The sequence below is a fragment of the Falco naumanni genome, chromosome 1, assembly GCF_017639655.2.
Source record: "Falco naumanni isolate bFalNau1 chromosome 1, bFalNau1.pat, whole genome shotgun sequence".
NCBI lineage: Eukaryota > Metazoa > Chordata > Aves > Falconiformes > Falconidae > Falco > Falco naumanni.
This window is the reverse complement of record NC_054054.1, coordinates 88,417,062-88,441,819: the sequence shown is the minus strand read 5'-3', so window position 1 is coordinate 88,441,819 and position 24,758 is coordinate 88,417,062. Positions and strand designations below refer to the sequence as shown.

At 40.2% G+C, this 24,758-nt stretch overlaps 1 protein-coding gene across 1 annotated transcript; it reads right to left on the bottom strand.

Annotated features, from left to right (window-relative positions):
• Positions 1 to 12,594: 12,594 nt before the first annotated feature.
• On the bottom strand, positions 12,595 to 21,108 carry LOC121092672 (solute carrier family 2, facilitated glucose transporter member 11-like). The gene is made up of 11 exons (XM_040604071.1): positions 21,013 to 21,108; positions 19,857 to 20,017; positions 19,251 to 19,375; positions 18,239 to 18,368; positions 17,135 to 17,283; positions 16,159 to 16,346; positions 14,872 to 14,982; positions 14,524 to 14,625; positions 14,100 to 14,175; positions 13,641 to 13,768; positions 12,595 to 12,887 (listed from the first exon to the last, which is right to left on the bottom strand). The coding sequence occupies exons 1-11, from the start codon at positions 21,106 to 21,108 to the stop codon at positions 12,681 to 12,683; spliced, it is 1,473 nt and encodes a 490-aa protein (XP_040460005.1). The 3' UTR covers positions 12,595 to 12,680.
• Between the last annotated feature and the right edge of the window lie 3,650 nt (positions 21,109 to 24,758).

Here is a 24,758-nt window from a genome sequence, read left to right as displayed (position 1 = left end):
GGATGACTGAAGTGGTCTGCAGTTCAGTTTCACACTGAGAATTCCTCAGTGGTTTCTTCTAGGTTTGATTTGAGACTTTGGGTTTGTTATAATCCAAAACTCAAAATTAAATTCTGAATAGCAAAATCACAGAGACTGGAACTAAAGAAGGTATTTTGTCACAAAATATTTCCTAAGTGAAATGTGTAAGTTTAGCATAGCACATATTTCGTGTTATGATGACATTGATTATTGACTGCTCTTGGGTTTTTAAGGTGATACGAGAATGGCTTTCATTCATGAAGATTCCACTTGTGTCTCTGAAGGAATATTTATATCTTTTCCAATAATAGAGAAATAATTTGCCTTTGTTTTGTTTTGCAGTCTGCCAGCATCAAGGTCCTTTATGACCTTATTTAATACATGGTCCTTCTGCTGACCAGGTAGAAGCTAGTGTAGGTGCTATGGTTTCCTCAAGAGAAGTATTTCTTGTAAAGCTGTGAGGTGTCTTCCTGTTGTGGTTTAACCCTAGCCAGTAACGAAGTGCCACACAGCCACTCACTCACCCCTCACTCAGAGACATGGGGGGGAGAATCAGAAAGGAATGTAAAACTCAAGGGTTAAGATAGAGCAGTTTAATAATTGAAATAAAATAAAACCAGAAGAACAAATAACAGTTATAATGAAAAGGAAGGAGAAGGGGAGAGGAATGAAATCCAAAGGGAAGGGAAAAAAGAAAACAAGTGATGCACAATACAACTGCTCACGACCTGCTGACTGATGCCCAGACAGTCCCCCAGCATCAACTGGTAGGCCCTGGCCATCTCCCTCCCCCCCTGTTTATATACCGAGCATGACATCCCATGGTATGGAATATCCCTTTGGTTAGTTCAGGTCAGCTGTCCTGGCTGTGTCCCTTCCCAATTTCTTGTGCCCCTCCAGCCTTCCTGCTGGCAAGGCCTGAGAAACTAAAAAGTCCTTAATTAAGTATAAACATTACCTAGCAACAACTAAAAACATCAGTGTGTTATCAACATTGTTCTCACACCAAATACAAAACACAGCACTGCACCAGCTACTAAGAAGAAAATTAACTCTATCCCAGCTGAAATTAGGATACTTCCTAAAATGTATGCCAAATTTTTTGATGATTTCCATAACCAAGTTCCCCTTTGTCTCTGGAAGGAAGAGGTAGAGGAAGATGCCTGGGATGATGAGGATCCCAGTAAAGATAAGGAAGCAGAAATAGATGAGGTTTTCCTGGAAATAAACCAGAGAAAGATAATTTTTTTTCTTCTCCTTTTACAGCACTTTGAACATGATGACAATATTATGACAATGATGGTGGTTTCACTTTGTAGCTGTTTACATCTAGTTTGTTTTGTCATTGTGACATGAGATGTGAGAGTCTTTAGGTGTGAAACAGCAATGGGAATAAAATAGTTAAAAATTTCTTCTTACATGAAGAGTGAGCGTAACTGGGAGGAGAGAGTGCCAAGGCCATGAAGGCATAGCCCTTCCCAGCAGTGTCTTCCTGCCAAACTGATCAATGTTAAAGGTCTAGGCAGGAAAAGCACAGCTAAAGCCTGAGGAACACACTGATACAGTGTACCTTACACACAGTAGAGTGGGAAGGAACACACAGAGACCAGATCCTAGTGATATACATAAAGGCCTTCTTCAAACCCAGCTGTGTGCAGCACCTCAAAAGTGCAGAAACAGATGTAGAAAACACAATGGAAGAAAAAATTTCACTGGAAACAATGGATTGAATGTGTGATATCACCTCTAATGTCAGGACTGGTAAGCAAGTAAATGGGGTACATTTTCACCAGTGACCTATCCTTTCTGCTGATTGCTGAGAAAATACTTCTTTTCAAGCATGGGTTAGAAATAGAAAGAGTCTTTTAAAAAGCTTTTAACAGAAACTGCTATCATTTTAGTTTCAGTCCTGGTCATCATCTGATGCAAGCCAGCTGTGGCCCAGAAAAACAATAGGACTATCATCATCATTTAGTGTTGAACCTACAGAAGTGAAAATAGAGGGACTAATGATGGGTGAATTTCCTGAGGAAGATGAAGGAATTCACATGAATCTTTTTCCTTTCTCCTTTCACTATTGCTACAGCTATTCTAGCTCTACTATGTCCAGGCAGGCCCCAGAAGAGATTTGAGTATGAGATAGGCAGACTGAGTAGTCAAAATAATTTGAGATGTTGCTTGCAGAAGTATGAAAAAGAGACAACTTGGCATGGGTTAAAACCACGCAAACATTAATATTGGCAGGTTAATCATATACTGTCTGGTTTATCAGTAACTGCAAAAGATGCAGCAATAGTAAGCATTTGGGAGAATAGGCCTCCTGAGGTTTGGCACGTTGGATTTATGCAGCCTGGAAGGATGAATGCTTGAGATGGAAAGGTCTCTTAAAGCCATGAAGTAGTGAAGGTGCCCAGCAAGACCACCGGTGAAGGACTGACTTCCTTCAGGAGTCACTGGAGCTATATCAGAGTTAGCATGGCTGGACTTCATGAGGGGGACAGAGGAATATAAGGGTCATGCTTTTAAGCCTAACATGGTGCTTGTGACTGGGATGAACAGTCCCTCTGCAACCTTCCAGCTGTGCTTCTGCTGAGACTGGTTCTTGCAAAAGGACCAGCAAAGCCAAAGTGACACTGACCAAGATTACAAGAGAAAATTCTCTCTTCTGTATGTGCAGAAAAGTTGGGATGCCTGAAAAGAAGATATGAAAAAGAGAAAGAGGACAGTAAAATCAGAGAGAAGGAACCGACAAATGAAAGTGGAAATTACCACAGTAGAATACATTATTGATCTGGTACAGTGCCAATAGTGAACACTGATTGTAATGTATTTTTCTGTATGTCTGTTTAGTTAGTTACTCCATGGCTTAACTGTTGAGCACAATTCAGAAGTACCACCAGTCACAATTGCAGCATATTGTGAAATCTGTGCAAACTGGGAAAAGAACAGCATAGAAGAAGATAAATGTAATATTTGTGTTCTGTTTGGTCTCACGCTGTTCTTATTTTCAAACAGGTGACTCAGAATTAGAAATTCTCCTTTACAACATTCTTAGGGAAGCTGCAAGCTGTATAGAATCATTGCCACAGGTGGCAAAAACGAAGCATAAGATTTCATCCTGGATGCAAGCAGCACCTTGTTAGCCTTTTTGGAATCAGTGAGATGTGGGGGTACAGGAGCTGTTGTCAGCAGGTTAACATACACAAGCCAGTCTGCCCCCAGTGTTATCACAGAATAAAAGTCCATAATCCAAACCTCTTTTTCTTAAATAAATATATAGCACTTTGCCAGCTCAGTGATTCTTTTTCTTTTAGGTAGGTAGATAGTGAATGCCCATTTTCCAAATAAAGAGTGGTCAATGGATGGGCAAAAACATTCAAAGCCAAATCAGCACCTGGTTGACGGTCAAGAGTAAATCTCATGACTGCTTGACTCCCACCCAAATACAACTTCTTTTATGGTGTCTGCAAGCTTAAACTGCAGATCTTTTTTATAGACGCCTAGAAATTGTTTTAGTGTGTGGAGAGGGGAAGATGCCCAACTGCATTAATGTCAGAGAATTGAGAGTTACGATCACAATAATCAAAATGCACATCTGCCAGTGCAGAGTTTGGTCTTCCATCACTTCCAACACACTCAGGATTTTGATGTTTTCCATCACTGCCTTTTGCTTTTGCAGATTATCCACTTCTGCCTGGTGCTCTCCCTCAACCACAGTTTCTTCATAGCTGTGCAGAACAAAGAGGAAAGCTTGATACAACTGTACTATTCATGCATCATAATATTTGTACATGCAGATTTATTTGTATTATTAATTAGCTATTCCCATAAGGTTTCAGACATCATGATATTAACAAGCATGGTATGAGAACACCAGTGACATATGTTTATATCCTGTGTTCACAGTCTTGCAAAAAATAAGATCCTATCTCACAGTGGTTAGAATATAAACCTTAATTAACACTATACAGTTGTTAAAACATCAATATAGTCTCTGATATTTCTCTTCTCTGTCTGATCACATGGCTCTTGAACATGAACAGAGAAACTGTGGTCACAGTCGCTGGCAGCTGTTTGCACTGATAACATAGCATATTAATTAATTAAAGGGCTTTGTGTTTGTATGCCTGTGTGCTTTCATGTAGAATTACAAAGACATGCTGTATCTGGACAGATTTGTTAGAAAGAATTTGTAGTAAATCGTAGTCTGCTAGTTCAGTTAGGTGTTGTGGTATCCAAATTATCCCATTTAAAATTACCTTACATTATATATTTTGAAAATTTTGACTGCTCATGTTAATGCCTGTTAGAGTGGAGTTATGGGTGTGTTTGTTACCTGGGCACACCCACTTAAAGGCAGCTGTAGTCTAGCTCTTATTTTTTTTCTTCTGCAGAGAAGGGCAGATGGAAAGAGCTGGGAATAGCAAGTCAATGGAATCAATTTGCAGTTTATTTTGGGAAGCATCCTTTGCATTTTGAACCCGCTACCAATGGCTCCTGAAATCTTGTATCTGTTTAAAGCTTTTCTTAACATGTCTGAGTAGGTGTTCACAGAGATTTGAAAGGCAATTGTGAGTGACTCACCAATTCCCAACACAAAGAGCGTTACAAACAACCACTGGTACTCAACTTGCAATAAATAGTACAAGGTCATCACAAAAGAAACTGGTGATATCACAGTCCCTGCATGTGTAGGATATCATCTTGTTTGATGATGCTTAAATAATCTTAGCAGAACATGCAAAGCATCAATGCAAGAAAAGATCAGCCAGATAAAGGTTCTGGATTAATCAGTTTTGCTACTCTTCTTCACATTAATTAATTAACAATCCACAAAATCTTTATTTTCCAATGCACAATTTCATATCACTATCAGGCTACTAGCTAGGAAAGCTTAATAGTATCACAGTTGTACATGAGAAGGTGTGGGAGCAGGTGAAAATGGTATGGAAATGCCTCACAGTCTAAGTACTGGAGGACTTTTCAACTTTTTTAAAAGAAGTTTCTCTACCCAGCTGGAACTTCCTTCCAAGTTTCCATGGTGGTTTAGTGAAGAAAGTTAATTCTGTGTCTTTTGATTTTTTATTTTGAATGTTAGCTCTAATTTTACCAGTAACAAAATTAGAAGGATTATCCACTGCCCACCCTCTTACTTTGAAAATACAACATATGTATTGTATTTTCTTTAGGAATGGTAATTGCAATAGACAACCTCTCAATTCTCCTGAAAGCTTAATGTTAACAGCTGATACTGCCAGCTGTAGTACTCACCAGTTCTGAAAGGAGCTTGGCCATCTTATATTGAAAGGGTGGCTGATCCCAGGCAGACAGAATTCTGTTAGACTGAGGAAGTGTTTTCTCTCATGTCTTTTCTGCACCTTCTGTTTAAGTAACCACCTCTGAGATTGAGGTTAATATTTACTTAGTATGATTTCTGTGGATTGATGTTTTTTGCAGCAATTGGACAGTGCTTGGAATGGATGGATGAAGTATTTCAGTGACTCAACACGAGAGGTTCCTCTGAATGGGAACATTTTGTAGCCTGACTGCTCCCTATTTTGATACAGGGAGTGAAACCAGATCGAATATAAAATCTAACCCAGGTTTCAGTTGCAGGAACACACATGCTTTAACATCAAAACTTCTTTGTCTATTCCTTTAGAAGTAGCAAGCACATTAATTTTTTAAAATAGAAAACTCCCTACAACTCAACAGTGATTCAGTGCTCCAGCACAATGATAATTAATAGGAATAGTTAAACTGCAGAAAGATAGGCCTTATGGTCCTACTGAACAGGAGACATGGTATACCTTTTGTAACTATGAAAGAAAATGGAAAAATAATTGACCTACCTACAAAGGTAGAAGAGTTTGGGGAGGGAAGTGATTAAATGCTGCAGTGGTCAGCAGGATTAACAGCTCTTGCATAGCAGCAGGACACAGGTGCTGTGGTAAAATGCAGTATTGTGTGCTGATGCTCAGTAGTAGAGTGCAATGTGCCCTAGGTTAGTACACGGCTAGCAGACATTAGCTATCACAGCTCTTTTTTGGAGCAGTTAGTTATTCATAAAATGGGCTTATTTTCTAAGTGTCTGCTCTCTGTGTACTCTTTCCGAGTCTTACTCCCTGTCCCACTGCAGGGTTCTGGTCCTCTAGCTTAACCATTGTGCCATGCATGAGGTACCCAGAATAAGGCTGAGAGCACTGCTTACACTACAAAACTTCCTCCAGATTTTTCTACAACTGGTACGCATGGAGAGCGCAGTCAGTTTGCTCCAGAGGGTGCAGGTGAGAGTTGTTCTGTACCAAATGCCCAGGGATCAGGACAGATCCCTGACAGTCATAGAAATAATCAGGACATACAGTTACTTGATGTCAGCTCAAGAAAATAGAAAACATTGAGTTCTGTCTGTTATTCTACATGGTATTTATTCATTGCAGTGTTCATGATCAATGCTAGATTCTTTACAGTGTGATTATATGAAGAGATTACATGAAAATTGTTTGCAAGAACTATGTTTATGTTTCATCCTCTTTTCATCTTGCTCTAATCCTGAGCAGAGCTTTGTTATACAGTAACAAACACGGGGACAACTCCTGCTTCTTTAAAGTGACAGCAAAGGATAAAGACTTGAAATAAAACTGATGTGTTATTTCTGAAAATGTTTTCCATGTGTCAGTTCTGAGAAGTGGCTGCAGTTAACTAATATCTTCCTGCTACAGAGCTGTTCTAGAAATGAGCCATTGTCTCTCACCATGAAAAGCAAAGATGAATATAAAATAGGACTATCTGTATTAGTGACAAGCTACCTGTGGATTATTTTTTAGATTATATTGTCTTGAGAAAAGTCCATGTTAAAGCTTAGCTTTTAGCTTGGTTTTGAGACAAGGGTTTTTGTCAGTGGAAGTTGTTTATGGTGGCCTATCAGAGCTTGGTTCAGTATGTCTTTTCTTTAGTATCAGTCTGATGATGTTTCTTCTTAAATTGTTTTTTTGAATTCTTCTGTGATTTTGGAGGTTGGCTTCGCTTTTGTTCCTGGGAAGAACAGGTAGATGAGAACCACTGAAATGGCCAGGGCAGCAATAAAGATGAGGAAGCAAAAAGGACCAAGAAGCATCTGGAGATGAAAATAGAATGAGTGATTTCCCTGACAATGCTTGCCCATCTAGATTCTTGAAAATTGTTGATTTGTCCCTGTGAAATGAGGAACAAATTGATTTTACAGGAGTATGTATTTACCTTTTCAATCTAGTCTTGAGGCAGGAGATGATGTCTGAAATCTAGTGAGGTGTTCTACATAAATGGCCTCCATATGCCAGTAGCAGTAAGGGACTCACAGCTTTCATCATCTGCAAGGCATTTCATCGTACTCCGTCCAGACCAGGCAAGAAAAGTAGTTTAAATTGATAGAATAAAAAAAAATTTGAATCAAATTACATACAACAGAAAAGAGGAAAATCATTCCAGCAAAAGTGAGGTCTAGCCAAATGACAATTCCATCAGTAACAAAAGCAGAAGACTTTGTTGAGATCTTCACAGGCAGTGGGCTCTGTGTGAAAAGGAATAATGTAGAGCCAGAGGAAAGTGACAAGTTGGAACTGTGGTGCTTTGGCTATTTGATAGTAAATCTAAGAATGGAAATAGGGTATAGTCAGCTGCACTCAGGCCATAGAGTTGTAGAGCCAGTAAAAGGAGGAGCATGGTACTCAGCTGCAGATACATGAACAGTTCTTTCAGCACCTCTAGGACATTAATGATTTTGGTGTCTTTTGTTACTAACTTTTCCTTCATCATGTTATCAAATTCTGTGTGATAATTCCCTTCTCCCCAGAGTTGCTTCATGTCTACAGAAGAGATAGAATGAAGTACACGTCTTCACCATCTGATCCAGTCAAAATTCTGTATTTTAAAACTTTTAATGACATTAAACATTTGCAGTTCAGTCCATGCTTTGATTCACCACTCACTTAGCAAAGGATTAGAATATCGCCTACTGGAACATGCTGAGACTTCCCTGCAAAATGGCTTTCAACTTGCTGTTGTATTTAGGAGTAGATCTTAAATGTTTCTGATGATTCCGCTCAGTCTGGAGGACTTTTAATAACGTAATTATCAAGAAATCTGTAGTTTGCTAATAGAAAAGCTGATTCCCTCTATTAGCTTCACTTTCCCAAGAGTTATGGTTTAGCAAATTAAGGATCTGAAGTTTTAGTTTACCTTTCAAGCAACAAGCTTTGTCTCCTTTTTGCAGTAAGAGATAGGGAAGGGACTCAGGAAAGCATGGCAAAAAGTTGAGTCAATGCCACAAACCCAGAGAAGGACAATAGCACATTCCACATGTTTTCAATTCCGAAAAGATCTCTATGAAAGCATGTCAGAGTGTATTTATAGTCCAGTACAATTACAGTCTATAACAAGTTTGGTGTTTTCTAGATCCTAGACTAGCTAAAGAGACAAAATATTCATATAGACCTTAAAAAGATAAACTGAAATAGACGTTTTGGCTAGGGAAAGGAAAATAGGCTATTTTTATTTCTACTTTATTTCTGCTGCAAGACTGAGATTTTTCCTGTAGTTTGAATATTGACGAGATACATCGAGTATCTGAATATTGGCATATTGGGTCCTTGCTAACAACCAGTTCTTTATAGAGGGTCACACTGTTTCCAGAGAATTGCTCAGAAGCCTCGCTCTTACCTCTCTGTAATAATAGAGATGGTCTACTGTGTGCCAGAGCGGGATGCTCATTTGATTCTGGCTTGAGAATTTATTTTAAGTAGTACTTTTAATCTTACAAAACCTGATTTTGAATCAGCTAAAGACTTGACTGTTTAGAAAGAGTGTAAGTCAATTCTTGCTTCCTTCAGGCTTCTATGTATTCATGTAACATTTTGTTACATTAATTTTGAATTCAACATAGTTCACTCTATACTACAAAGATTTAACTCTCTATGGTTAGTGCCAAAAGGGGATGCAGGAAGGTGGGGTTATGGTTCTGAAGGCAACAGATGCTTTGCTCAGGAGTACAGTGGAAGCACTGACGTTCCTCCTAGAGTTTGCTTTTCTTGTTACAGGGACTGACAACAGCCCCACACTGCCCCTGAGCCGTGTGCCCTGCAGCACAGGGCGAGCTTGCTGAGTCACACCTTTCTCCTGCTGGATGTCCCAGTAATGCTCTGTCTCCAAGCCCTCTGCCTGGGTATCTTGTTGCACACCAATACAGTGAAATAATTCAAGCTGAATTCTTCTTTCCACCCCTTGCATTTTTGTCATTCCTGAAATCTTTATCACCTCCACATCAGCTATGGTCATGTCTTTCATTCCTTCCCCTCTCAGCACAGACTCTCAAATGTTAACACTTCATCTTCTAAAACACTCCAGAATCTAACTTTCAGTTCAATGGGTACTGCAAAAATCCCTGTCTGTATTTAGGTTTTCTCTTGCTCTTAAAAATTCCTCTTCTCAGTCTCCAGTCACTTGAACACTGGCCACTGCCCTCCCTTCAACCAAAGATTTTGCTGCCACAGAGAAGACTGCAGCCAGATTGTACAATTGTCCCCTGTCCTCTTTTACCACTGCCACCACCCACTTTATCTTCTAGAACTGTGTCCAGCAAAGTATCCCAGAGTTGGCAGTCACAAATAGCAGTTGTAGGCAAAAGTGTAAGAGTTGAGCAAGTGTGCGCTGATGCTTTCCCTGTGTGTCTTCCAGGCCCCAGTGACGTGCAACCCTGGGACTTTGTTGGTCCAGATGGTGGTGTTGTATTTCCTCCTTCCACACATTTACTGAGATCCTCTTTGAACTCTTGTAAACTTTTGTTGTTCCCAACTCCAGTGGCAGAAAGGTCTAATGGGATACTTGACAATCTAGTGTTAGCAATTGCTTTCTGTCAGGACACACTAAAAACTACTTTTGAAATAATTACCCCTCTCTTCTGCTGTTTCTCTCATTTTATCTGTCCTTTTCTTTTAACTTCTTCTGTTTCTTATATCAAATTTGAATGTCATATCTCTTTTTCCAGACCTTTTCATGCTGTATTGTCCCTTGCAAGTCTATTTTTATTTTTCTTTTCCCTCTTGAAGAGGTCCTGCCACACTAACAGCAAACCATTTTGCTATATTTAAGGCAGGATTCAGGCACCTTAGAGTGGGGCCATGGGCAAGGAGCTGGTGAGCCTGAATGAACTAGAGGGGAGAGGAGGATTTGTTCTTTAAGCTGAGAATGGGTTTTCAAACACTCTGTGGCCAGATTTTAACATCTGGTTGATAAAACGGTCCCTGCTGAGCCCTGTTCCTCTTCCTCCTGGTGTCTGTGTTTCTCCCAGAACAGTCATACTGCTGTTTCATTTCTACCTGGCCTCACACTTCTATTCAGTGCTGTAATATGGAAAAAGCAAGACTTAAATGCCTAGAATAGTTCTTATTGATTTTCCTAAAGAAGAGGACAGGGTGAGTCTTTCCACCTAGGATTTGAATACTACAAGAAATGTGGTTGTTTGAGACTCAGTACTTAGCTCATGCAATACCCTTGGCTTGGAGGAGTTTTGTTTTCAACAATGCCATGTGTTGCGCTTATATGATCCTGGAAATCAAATAGATACACTGCAAATTCACAAGTTCTTCTTTAACCTTTATTCCCAATCCATGCTAGTTTATGGCAGTGTTAATGATTTACCATGCTTTCCCTCTTGCAGACAGTATTTACTAGCCAGAGGGTAGAAGGGAAGAAGTCAGGCATGCTGGACAAGATCATGCTGTAGAAAGACATGTATAAGGAAATGAGTTGTTGGTGTCTTGTAAAACACTGAAAAATTCCTCACTGGCAACAAGTAAGGTTGAGAAAGACCAGACCAAATAAAGAGTTTTATAATAATGAAGGTTTTACCTAATCTTTTCTTTTAAAAATACTTCAAGCATTTCTTCTCCCCCCCCCCCCGCATTTTTGACTAAAAGAAGGAATGTATGTTGGTTCTTACTGTGGTATTGTGCAATCCATGACTTCTGGCCTTGAAACTATAAACGTTGTCTAGCTTTTTTTGAAATATGATGATTGTCATAGGAAGGATGGCTGTGTTGGGAAGTCCACTGCTTTTAGTATTAGCTCTTGGCACTGATACAAATATTGTTAGAGGATGATGTGAAGATAAGATTGCAGGAGCCTTAAGGCTATGGAAGAAACTGCCGCTCAATATTCAGGTCCTTTTCCAAATTTTATTGTGTAGCATCTGCAACAGTCAGTAGTGAAGATCTCATTTCCAGACAAGACAGACACAATATTACTTGACCCTAACAACACATTCAGAGAAGATGGGCTGTCCTCTGTCCCCGACTCTTCAATCAATGAAAGCCAAATCCAGGCATGACCAGTAGGATGTGTATTCTTAGTCACTGCATTTTTTATTTCCTTATCAGTAAACTTCAAAGCATAAAGAAGAGCAAGAATATGTCATGTGGTATAGCAATGAACACAAAAAGTTAATCCCTTTTTACCATGTTTTGTAATGAAAATGTGGAGTATTCAGAGACCTGGAGAGAAAAACAACACTCAGACACGCATTGGGTTCTCTGGGAGAGGCACCACTCTTTTTTTGTCCATCAGTACCAGTTACTCTTGGGAACTCAATCCCAATGAAACTCATTGTTCCTTCTTTCTGGCATGAAATAACTCCAGACTGAAGACATGCTACATAGTGATTGCTAATGAAGGAGAACCTGCTTGCTTTGGATTAGCCTACTTATGATTTCCTGCAGCTCTGCTTTCTTCGCTCATGCTTTCTTTCAGTGCTGACATATCCCTGTTTGTCCCTACAGAAGAATCTCCAAAGGTAGGCAGTGTACCTGATTACCAAGCAAGAGGTTTGGCTTGAGGTGACAGGTCATGCTTGGATGCTTCTCTAGCATAGTCTCCTTTATATCAGGATCTTACACTTCCTTTATACCTTTTTTCTTCAAATATAGCAATGACTTTCCCTCCTCAAAAAAAAAAAAAAAAAAAAAAAAAGAAGACCATGCTGCAGGTCACAGAAGTGTGGTTGTAAGCTCCTCAAGAAAGTCCTAGTTGCCCCTATACCATGTACTTGCTCTCAAGTCTAATTGTAAGAGGGGAAAACATTGCATACTGATTCTGTCTACTGATAGGCACAGTAGTCTTCTTCCACTGGATTAAAGAGCTAAACACATCTTTTCTTCTGGACTGAATCTCCTTCTCTGGGAAGGCTCAGCAACACTGACTTGTTAATAGGAGCAGATAATTTCAGCGTGGAAGCTCTGTCTTCTTTTTCTCTCAGTTTCACAAGTATGCTGTACTTCTGAACCTTCCACGCTCACTTCCTCCAATAACTGTGGAGTCCTGGTTTTGGTAAGAAAAACAGCTGATCCTGTGTTTTCAGCTTACATAGCTGCTAACTTGCAGGGACTGACAAAGATCTTATTTCTTCATACACTGTGCTTAATCTTTTTCTGCAGAGGATTTAATTCAGCTACTATTTCAGCAGCTGGAGAGAACCACCAAGTTCAGCCTGCCTGCACCCTGCACTGCAGGTGATTATTTTTAAAATACACATTTATGCTGTTTGTGGAGCAATAGATTCTCTCTTGCTTAGTGAGGCTTCTGGGCGCTATGGTAGTAAAAGAGCAAAATATGGAGTGGAGAGTTTGTTACTAAAGTCTAGTAGCAATCATCACTGAGCAGTTACTCTGCTGTAGGGCTGTCTGTCTCTTCCTTCCACGGTAGTTCAGGCGATTGAACTCCTCCATGACTTCCAGCATGGTCTTTCCTTTGGTCTCTGGCATCACCAGGAAGACAAAGAGAGCCATGGACAAGCAGTATGTCAGGAAAATGATGAAACAGAAACTACCAAGACCTTCCTACAGGAGAAGAAAGAGACAAAATATGTTCATATAAAACGATCTAGATTTCCTTCCCTTATGATATGGAGTTTCTGGTTTTGTATTTACTAAAAAACTTGGTCAGGGACTCAGTTGATGTAAATCCTCGTTGTTGCTACCTGGGAAATGGCAGTGAGTGATAAGATGAACTAATTCTCCTTTCCTGTTTTAAGGAGCAAAGCTGTATGCTCTGCAGATATTGAACGTCATTGCTTGACAATTCAGAGAAGTGCTGAGCTTCAGTTACTCTTCCATTTGCTCCGTCCTTCTCAGTCAGTGCTAGACCGGGGAAGATATGTAGTGTGTTAGCTCTGTCCCTCCTTGCACATTCCAGTACTCCGAAGACTTTAGTTTCCTGCTACTTACTAGTGCTGGGTGAGATGTCTGGGACTGCCCATTTTCCACATTAAACCCAAAGGAGATGCACCTAAAGGACAAGGCGGGAAAAGAAGGGCGCCCCTCATGATTTTCAAATGACATCTGACAGTGTTGGTGCCTCTGTCACTGCTTCTGTGTTTGCCAGTGTCACACTCTAACTGTGTGTAGAGTTAGCAGCATTTTGTGGTTTTGCTACGCTTTCACTAGCTATCTGAGTAAAAAGAAAGGCCATCAGAACTGCGATTAGTTTGGGCTATAACCTTTGCAGGAAGTGTTGAAAAAGAGAAGTAGGCTCTGAGTTCAAGAAGGGTCTAACCCCCTCTGAATGGAAACATAACACCCTACTTTGCTTACCACAATGAAAGGGAACAAAAGTCCAAGGATGAAGAGTTGAATCCAGTTTGTAGCCCCATTAAAAACATAAGCAGCTGGTCTGTATGACTGAATAAATATTTCTGTGGCCAAGGGGCATAATACTGCAGCTGAAAAAAATAATGGAGAAAAAAAGAAGTTTAGAAATTTTGCAAGATGGTTCCGTAACTCACACTTCATATTGCCACAGAAGTTAATGGTTTTAACTGACCTGGAAGTGTTTGAGGTTCTGCTTGGCCCTTCAGGAGAAAGGCATGTAGGAACGCAATATGAAATGAAGTTTTACCTGCTGCCACAGTATGGAGGGGAGCATCTACCCCTGTACTGAATCAGGAGTAGGGATTAATGCTAACTGTGGAACAGTTATGCTTGGGACCTCTTCTAGAGGCTGCAGTGAGGAAGGAATGAGTATATGAAACCATCCCAGTAGAAAATACCAACCTGGCCCAATGCCAAAGCTCATGATGAAAATAAAGATGAGTGCAACAGAGCAATATGGTACCCAGTAAAAGGAATCCTATGGTAGAAAATGAAAAGTAAATAAAACCAAACATATTTTTTTTTATCCAGCTCCATTAGAAAGATTCATTGCTGCTAATTATGTCAATGTTAAACATACATCTGCTTCCTCTACTTTCAGAAACTTCACAATGAGCCTTGGGAGTATTCATGGTTGTATAAAGCTATTGGCTTTAATCTGCATGTACATGGCTGGGAACAGACCTCTGTTAGTATGATGGTTAGCCCCCAAAATACTTCTACTCCCACTAAAAAGTTATTTGGGGTGAAGGAAATAGTAATGATATCTGCCTTGCAATAAAACATGAAGACAGGACGCAGCTCTAATGCACAAATGGAGTCTTACCTGTAGTGAAAGCGTGACTGTGAGAAACCCTAAAGCCAAGGCCATAACAATGTAGCTTTTCCACAGCAGTGTCTTCCTCCCTGCACGCTCAATTAGGAAACCCTGCAACCAGGAACACATGCTGTCAGCTGGGTTGTGATTTTGGGGGATAGACTCTCCTGTCTTCCCGTAAATTGAATATAAATGCCCATGTTTGCAGAGTGTGGAGATTATTTTGTGTCATCAGTGCAAAGTACTATGGTTGATTTGTTGCAGGAGTTTGATTCCTGAAGCTCCATTTACAGTAGTTCTAAAGATTGAAACGAACCACACATTACAGCAGAATGAAATCCAGCTGAAGTCACTTACACAGGCAACGGTGGTGAGGATCTCAGTGATCCCAACTCCCAGGGAGACATAGTGGGTTTGAGCAGGGAGGATTCCAGCCTTTATAAAAACATTGTAGGCATAAAAGTAAACCTGGAAGGAATAGAAATTTGTGAAGGCTGTACCCATGGGGTCATGATTACACTAGCTTCTGTCTTTTCTGACAGAAAGTAACTAATCAAGCCTTAACAAAAGAGAAAGTCATATTCTTGATTTCAGTAACTAATCCACAATGTTTTCACAAGGCTTATTTGCACAGAACAGCTTTTACTAGCAGCTCTGTCTTGAACTCAGGAACAAATACAGCCTTTTCCTTCTTTTTTTTTTTTTTTTTTTTGCTTGCTCTTAGCACTGCCTTTGTATTATGTTACAGGTTATAATTCTGACATCTTCCATATGTTTTAGTGTTTCATGTACTTTGGATAAGGAGCGTACAGAAATGTGGACAGTACATACTAAGCAAATGGTTTAAATTATCTTTCTACATCATCTTTAAGCCTTTGCAATGATTTTGATAGTCACTTTTCTGGATGTAAGCACTCCTAAAGCACAAGAAATTCCATCATTAATATGCTCAGTTTCTACTGGCCCTTTGTGATACAGTTATTGAGGCACTAGTAGGGGTAGAAAGGGGTCTTATGAATCTTGACGTCTTTCTGAATTTGCGAAATTAATCTGGATTTTGAAACTTCTATGCTTTTACTATAAGCTTATTTTATACAATAACAATTCCAATACTTAATACTATCTACTGAAACACAGACATATTTCCAAAGAAAAAGTATATTAGGGAGTATATATCAGTAATTGTTACATATATTACTGGGATCTTGTAATTGTCTATAATCTGAGAAAATGCAAAGTTAAGGGATTTAGAAAGAAACTCAAAGAGGTAAGAGATGGAAATGCACTGTTAGTGTACATTACAAACCTGACTTAGTTTGTACTGAAATATCTGAACAATTTTGGGCAGTGCATTCTGGAGTTTGGAGATCCAGAGGAGGTTATGCTGTTCTTTACTTGTTCTGTAGATGAGATTTGATTTTATCTCCTTCCATTCTCTTAACAGGGTATTCCATAGCCTTCAGCTGACACTTGCTAAAACACAGTTCTCAACTTATCCCAGGCCACAAACTTCCATTGGAAAAGATCATAATAACAGATCCCCTCCTTACTGCCACTGTTGCAGTCAGCATTTTACTACTCTTGCAAAGCTTACTTTTTGCTAAGAAACTGTAAACGATCTAGAAAGTGAAGTAGCACATATACCACATTGACGCCAATTAACTGCATGCATGAAGAGACAAGGAAGAGCGTGATGAGCTGCCAACGGACAGCTTTGTCAAGAAAAAGATCACAAACACTCTTAGTCTTCTCCCCACGGATGGCTTCTTGCTCTGCCATCATATCATTTATTTCAGCCATATGGTCACCGTCTCCCCAGAGCTGCTTCAGAGCTGTAAGGAGAGGAAAAGAGAAGATGACTACTGGTCCAAGCTCAGAGGCACATGTGTATAATTCAGAAGATTACTTCCTTGCCTTGCAGAGTGTCTTATTTGAGATTCAGGCTCTTTCCCTGTGTGAACTTATAGCGATCTGGGTTCAGATTAGGCGCAGATCCAGTTCTTTGCTCTCTATTTTTACCCATGAATCTTAATCATAACCTCACCTTTGGCCAATAGCTGCTTACAGTGTTTCATTGTAGATCATGCCTAGATTCTTACTAATCCATCCCTAAATACCCTCCTGCTAAAGGTGCAGTCATAGTGCAAGCACCAAAACACAGACAAGGAAAACGACTCCTACATTAAAAAATACGTCTCCATCTAAAAAGTTCTCTCCTTTGATAGTTGAAAATGCACAAGGGCTGTTTATCTGTTTATGTCAGTAGTTACTGAACTGGAATGTTTATGGATATGGCATGACAGTAAAGAGCATCCCTTTCTTACACGGAACCAGAAGGTTTCCTATCCACACCCTGACTGTTCAGGGCAGATTCTGTATTGATGGAAACACAAGCTCTCTGTGATCACGTCCCTTAGAAGATCCTGGCAGAGGGTAAGGGAAATACTAGTGTCAAGAGAGCACTAATATCAAAACAGAAAAGGTTGTCTTTCATTGAAGTTGAAGGTGGTTTCAGAGCCAAAAGTCTTAAAAGTTTTTTTCCCAGATGTACCTCTCTTCCAGGCTTTACTGTATTTTACACTTTTTGATAAAATCAGTGCTTTGTGGTCCATTTTCTTACCTTTCATGCACCCCTCCTTGTCCTTTTTGTCAATGAGCAGGTAGCGGGGAGAGTCTGGGAAGAAGGGGAGGGTGAGAAGCTGAACGAGGGCAGGAAGTGCATTGACTGCCATAAGAATAGGCCAGAGAGCATCTACTCCGAGAACTTCTCTGAAACAAAACCAGCAGAGCAAGAGGAGCTGGGCAACCGTGTGTGCTGGCCATGTGATCACACACAGACACAGAGTGGTCCCTCGGCCCTGCTGTGTGTACCCTAGAGACCTAGGAGTCTCCAGCCATTTCTCAACCCAGAAAAATGAAAATCTGAATAGGAGGCGAAGCGAAGAGCAGAGTGCTGTTGCGCTGTTGCCACCTGTTGCTCAGCGGTAAGTGCAGCAAGGCTACCTGCGAACTCCTGCAACAGCTGAAGGCCCGCAGGGACTAACAGTGTCCCGGCAGAGCGCTGAAGAAAGAACTTGCGGTGGCTGATCCCTTTGCTCCTGATCCAAAGAGTCTCAAGTTACAGTTAAGACAGGATCCATGGGTTATCAGCCTGGTGCTGACTGCTCCAAATAGCAGCCGCTGGGTTTCCTGCAGCTTTGAGAATGGTGTGGCCAGAACAAGGTGTGCCCTGGGATCGGGATAGACCATCTTTGGAACAGGACAGGCAGAAGGAGCCTGTGCTGGGGGGAATAAACCCACCATAGTTTTCTTGTATTGCATGTGTGTTTGATGGGTGGGTGTGCCAGTTTGTGTGTCTTTTCAAGGAAGTTTGGTTGCATCTGATATTCCCTACTCTTCCTAAAAAAAATAAAAAATAAAGGTCAGCTCTTAGAAAAAATGGATTTCTTTCAAACCCATTGAAATCAAGGGGTTTTTTTAATCAGTATTTTGATCTGTCTTTGCTAGGAAGCAAGATAGTTCTTCAGGATTAAATATTTTGTGTGATTTCTGTTTGCCATTCACTTAAGTCAGGAATTTGGGCTGAGCTAATTCAGTCTGGCTCCTAGAGTGCTCTGAAAACATGTCTCAAAATAGTTGCTGATTTGCTTATCCATAGGCTTGCACTGACATATGCATGTATTTTAACAATACAATAAATTAAATGTCTCTCAAACCCCCTTACCTGAGACCCAGAGCAAATCCTGCAAATTTTCCAGTAGCAACGGAAGTGGAAGCTGTTATGGTAATCAGCCCGCGGAGCCTCCGTGGGGCACATTCCCCAACATACATGAGATGTATATTCAGAGCTAAACCTGTAGTAACAGATGACTGTTAGGGCAATTCAAACTGCCACAGGTCTGGTGTTTTGAAGGGGACCATTATGGGCAAAGAATATAGGGTTAGGCTCTGAGATACTTTTTTAACGGTGCTGCATACATGTCTGCCTGACATGAAGCATGTTCCCAGTACTGTGGCCTTCTGTCTTTTCTAAATATTTACCAAGCAAGTATGTTCCCCTGGGAAATCTGTTCTTCAGCAGACTGGTTTTCTCTTAGCCACATATACAGGATTGCTGTTACTCCCTTTAATCTCAGATTATATATTTCAGTATCTACTCAGGATGATGTGTGCCTTACTTTGTGCTTGAAACCAAAAAGTTAACAAATGCTATATATCCCATTTGCCCAGTAAATTACTTAATATTTATTCTTTCTCTTAATTTTTTTTTGCTGGTTAACATTATCTTTATCCAAATGCCTAGCAATCAAAAACACTGACAGAATGTAACCTTCTGAGGCATCTGGAAATTAGAATTGCCCAGCTTGAAAACCATTCCCTTGTCTGTAATGTCGAAGGCAGTATCAGCCACAATGAGCAGCAACAGGAACAACAGAGGTCAGCTTTCCATTGAGTGAGCATGCTCCCCTGAAATATTGCATGTTTTGGCTTTTTCATGTGTTGGTAGTACTTTTTATATGGATTGAATGTAAAGATAAAAGAATGAGAAATGTAGATGTCACACATGATTAATTATGTTTGTGTTTTCTTATTTAGTTAAAAATGTATTCAGCAATCAGGCCCTCTGCAAGTTTAGTAAAAATCTGTGATCTTTAGACTCAGTCTGGTAAATCCTTGTGACCCTCAGTCACTGCTCTCCCAAATAATTATTACCATAGGTAGGACTGCTAATTTACCTCCACACACTCCAGAAAATAATCTTCCAGCAATGATCATCTCAAAGGATCCACACAACCTACTGAGTCCCATCAGAGTTGCACTCAGCAGAGCAGGGATATTGGTGAACAGCATGGCCTTCTTCCTGGAATTTATTTAAACTGATGTGAGCATAAATACTGTCCATGTGTCATTCTCAGGCTGACGGAAGTGGCGTGAATTGTACCATAGTTAAAGACTCTGTGCCGGCTTCTGAGATCAGCTGCAGTGAAGTAAATGGGAAATGGGAATGGGAAAACTTTGTTACAGACTAATAAGCTAGTTGAGGCATTTGATGCCTCCAGTGGAGCCAATATCTACACTGAAGAACAAGCTTTGTGAGTGGTTGCCTGTGAAATTCACTTTAAAACACATGCACTCCTCATGTGATTTCTCTTAGGAATTTGTAAGGGAGAGGGTATGATTTTCTTTGTATTCATTGGCAGATTTTGCCATTCTGTTTCTTCACTGAACTGATCCTTCATCTGAAGCCGCTCTGGGCTGCTCACAGTGCCACTCCCAAGACAGTCACTTATTTTTGCAGTTGTGGGTGTAAACAGAAAGACTAATATAATCACTATTCCTACCTTCCAAATCTAACAGACAAATATCCAGCAGACAAGGACCCTAGAAGCCCACCAATGCTGTAAATGGACACAACAAAGGACCACATCAAAGTAATCATTTCTTCATTGGGAAAGGATCCGTATCTCTTCAGCCAGGTCTCACGCATGAAACTTTTGATGTACTTTAAAAGAAAACCAGAAACCAATGGACTCAGTCAACATGTTTTTGCATAATTGCACCTCTTTTTTACTTCTCTTACTGGCTTACTGGTCTTTTAGATACATTTCTATTGACACCTTGGTTGAAATCTTAGTCCCAGTGAAATCAAAGGGAATTTTGCCAATAACAACCCTGGAGTTAATGTCTGAGCAACAAGGTGCAATGAATAAATCAGTGAATAAATATATCAATATTAAATATCAACTGTGTGTGTCACTAAGAGAGTAGCAGGTTGGTCTTCTGTTTATGTGCTAAATCCTGACTGTTTTGCTACCCGATCTTCCCCACCATTCCCGCTTATCTGTTTGTCTGTCTTGTCTACCTGCTGCAACCTGTCTGATGCCTTCAGTGAAATCCAGGTTTGACTTCAACTGAATTCAGTGAGATCAGGATTTGTTCCTCAACGTGGCCCATTGTGGGGTCTCTCTGACCTGCTTTTCATAACCTCCATGCAACTCTCATTCTTGATTAAGCTTCCCAATGTGGCAAGAGTTCAACGCTTTTGGCACCATTCAGGATGGCACACATCTCCCCTAATTTTCCTTTTTTGGCCTGCAGGTATCAGTGCTGACCTCAGCTCTAAAGGTACAGTCATTCCCTGTTCTATTTCCCCTTACAGTTACTTAGACCTGGTGTGTGTGGCCAAGCAAATGGTACAAAGGACTCCCTGAGCACTGGTAAGAGAAGAATGTCCTATGAGCGTTCCTCAGTAGAGTGGAAAGTGGGCAACTTCATAGATTTTATTCTCCCCTTTCCCAGTTCTATCACGCCAGACAGAAGTTAAAATTCCACAAAACACTACAGCAATAGCAGCTACCCTTCAGAACCAAGTAACCATAATAAGTCTAGTTTTGAGAGCAAAAGTGCAAAAGTTAGTGATTGCATATAGAGTCAGGAATGCATGAGAACATTGAAATCTATGCTGGTAGCTCAATTTTTTGAGCTGTCCATGCTTACCTCAGCAGGAGAATTGATAATGGAGACCTGCAACCCATACTGGAAAGCTCCACCAATGCCCAGGACAAAAGCCAGGAGGAAGAGATTGTAGCTCATTTTCTGGCAAGAAATAAAAACAGCAAACAAAGCTGGTAAAGCTATTCAGACATGGCCCCAACTGTTCTGTTTTACCTCCAGGAACTCTTTTAACAGCTTGAGCAATGCCACGCCCCTGCCTCCTCTGAGACCAAGGAGCCAGTGCAGAGTGCAATACAAGGCCACAGCTACTAAAAGCACAGAACAGTGACAAATCTGAGGAGAGACAAAGCTCGTAGTTGTCTCCCAGAGCCCAGTTACACACTTCAGTGCTTTTGTCTTCAGCTTTGGCTGTGTTAATCTGCACTATCATAGGGTAACTAGTTGCAGGAGCATGGTGCAATGTGCAAGCATTATGTGCATGATTTCCATCTGTTTGTCTTTCCTCCCGCTCTTCTTCCTTGCCCACTTGATATCTCACCTAAATGAACATTTTGCTCAGTGATTTGGCTGAGATTGAATAAATATTTGGGGATTGAAGGATATTCCTTGTTTCATAGTTTATTCACCCTTTCTAGAACTGTATCTGATAGGAGGCTTAGAAATACCCTCGAAATACAGTACTGTGATACATGCATAGTGCATCCCTTCCACACCCACTGCTCTCTGTTATGGAGTGTCCTAGTGGTATTCTGTCCAGCAATGACAGCATGATGCTGCACTTCTATCTGTAGAACAGCTCATATTCAAAGGCAATGCTGGACAATGACTGCCAAACATTTACAATCTGATTACTAATCAGATGAATGCTATTGCTTGAACAGGCATCATCAAATTTACCCATGTTGCAACACTGTTGGCTTCAAAGGAATCAGCTTTGAATAAATTTGGTATTTGGCACATGACAGCAATCTCCCATTTGTCAAAGCACAAGAAATAAATGAGATTCACAATCTCTACTACTAGACATCCTTACTACCTTTCATGCTACAAAAAATGCCACACATCAGCACAAAACTCCCCATCAGCAAGAAAATCAGTAAGTCCTATTCTGAGTGCAAATTTTATATCACATCTGCAGCAAATTTATCCGTCTCATCCCCATACTGTACTGTAACACCACTGCTTGATTTTTCTGTTGCATCTCTTGAGTGACTTTTCCAGTCTAACAGATTTCAAATTCACAAAGATTTTGTAACTTAATATTCATCCTAAAATTGCTTTTTTTTAAAAAAAATTGTTTTATCTTTTTTTGGTGTCTGTTCCTATACTTCCTTGACTGGAAAGGATTGTTTTCCACCCTTCAGTGTTTACATCTTTGAGATACTTTGTTACCCATAACTCTTTTATTGTGGAGAACTTTTTCAGGTTTCCAGCCATCCTCCATCTATCAAATAATGTAGGGTTTTTTTGTTGCTGTGCTCTGAACTCCTTTGGTTTGTCTTCCACTGTTATGTATCAGACATTAAATATAAATGTGCTCCTAAATCCATTTTTATTTGCTTTTTAAAAATAATTCCTTAAAATATATTTGATATCTTTCAGATATAGCCTCATGGTATTATTTTAACCACATCTGATTCAGATTTATTTTTCTTTCTGTACTTAATTTATGCAACAGGTCTTTTAGAATAGCTGAAAGGAAAAAACCCACATGTACTGTAAAAATTCTATTTGGGGAAAAGAAAAAGATAAGCATATACCAACTTGCATGCAAAGGTAGTAATCTCCTCTTGCAGACTAGGTGTTTCCTGACGCTTTCTTTGGTTACTTTGGAAAAAGTCACTCTATATATAGGGAAAGAGGAGCCTAAGATAATATTTCAACATGTCATTTCATTTACTTTCTCAGTGTTTACACTCCCTTTGGTGTGTCACAAAGTTCTTGCTATTTGGTTTGTCATTGTTGTGTTGGTTACTGATGAAACTGGATAATTTTGGCAAGCTGTGCATTCATGCCAGGTCACTAGGGAAGAGAAGCTCCAGCAGCAGCTGACAGACAGTACAAGCTGCAGGGTATGAGTAAAGGACAATAAAAAAGGCACCAATGGAAGCCAAAGTCCAGGGACTGGCACAAACTAGAGTGGACTGGCTTGGGGTCCCCAAGTCATAGGTTGGGTAATCATTTATCACATTTAAAGGAAAAGTTCCTGACTACTACTTTGAGCCTCGTTGCAGCAAAGCCTCCTGAAGCCTGGCTTGACCAAGCCTCACTAAGCCTGTACCTTCAATTCTTGAATTATGGAATCAGTCAACACTTTAAGAGTAGTGGTCATTGTCTGAAAGTTCAAGTCTGTGTCCCTATAATGTATGGTAGATGCTAGAAGGGTTGAATGTCAGCTTTTAATACTGACTGTAAAATAAATAAATTACATCTTTTATCCATAATTCTTAAAGAGTGTCTTTATCTAGCAGTCTCCAGGATGGTTTTGTTAAAAGGCTTTTATAAGTTATTCAAACAGCTTAGGGGAAAATTCCTTCTCCTGGTGAGTGGCTGCACTTGGCAGGTCCCAAGGCTAGGATGCTGTGTGTCTTCAGTGTCCGGAAGAATCCCAACCCCAGTTGGTTTGGAAGTGAGAGGTAGCTTGTAAAGAGGAGCATTGTTTGAGGACAGCAGCAGTAACTATTTTGCTCTGGTGTTGATGGTTATTAATCAATCCAACAATGCATGGTTATTTGATTTGTAAACAATAATATGGACTATAAGTCTCCAAGGATCACTTTTCAAGATGTATTTTTGCCTAACACTTCACATGATAAGAAAATTGACCTGAACAAGTGTCATGTATTTTTTCAGTTGAAGGTGTTTTTATTCAGTAACAAGTAACCAACTTGTTAAATGCTCCAATTAAAATGTAACCAATTAGACCAATTAAAATATAACCAGTCTTTGTCTTTGCTTAATCAGTCTAAAGACACCTGATTTCAGGCAACAGTCAGAAAAAATGCTGGAAGTTGGAATTAGTGTTTTCTGACACATATACTTGCAGGACTGGCTCTGGAACTCAGGAAGTCAAGTAAATGTGTATCATTTCTGAACAGGCATGTTTCATACTGTCAGGTACAGATGGCCTCCGTCCTTCCAGGGCTCTGGGGAAAGGCACAATATTGACTCATGGGAGTAGCCACAAAGGTGGCCAAAGTGAGGACCTCTGAACATTGGAGGACTTTGCCCAGTTTTAACCAATTCTTCTCTGCCCTGTACTTCCCAGCAGTGTCAGGCCTCTCCCTCTGCTCAGGCAGTCTATTCAGTCCACCTCCTGCCTTCCTTGCCTGCATCTTCTCTACTGCCTTGTCTTCTTTGCTTCACTTCTGTCTCCTGTCCTTTCTCTGATCCCCATCAAAGGAATGACAGAATATTTTGATATTGACAATCATGAGCGTACCAGCACTTTTTGCTTTGACTGTGTGTTTTATTCTTTGCATCTGCCTCTCACTGTTGTCTCCAAACTGTAGAAAAGAAAATTATTTTTGCAGTTCCAAGCTCCATGGAGTCCTGCTCTTGATCATCTTGTCTCAAAATGCTATGTATTTCAAAATCTCAGTGTTGTCCAAGAGGAGAGATACCTGCTGTTGCCCACGTCTGTATATGAATGACTTTTAAAATAGCAGCAACCACAAATGAACAAAAGTTTAGTTTTATTTTTCCTATGTTATAAACCTTAGGTACTGAAAGATAGTTCCTGCACAGACTCCCCTTCTGAGAAATACATCTGCTGCTCCACTCATGTC

Excerpts from the sequence above, each read along its gene's own strand:
- LOC121092672 (XM_040604071.1), bottom strand. The coding sequence starts at position 21,108 with ATGAGCTACAATCTCTTCCTCCTGGCTTTTGTCCTGGGCATTGGTGGA. Across the intron at positions 20,018-21,012 it reads TTATCAATTCTCCTGCTGAG|TACATCAAAAGTTTCATGCG; the intron begins GTAAGCATGGAC and ends TTTCTTTTAAAG. Across the intron at positions 18,369-19,250 it reads ATTTTCTGGAGTGTGTGGAG|GTTTAGCTCTGAATATACAT; the intron begins GTAAATTAGCAG and ends CTGTTACTACAG.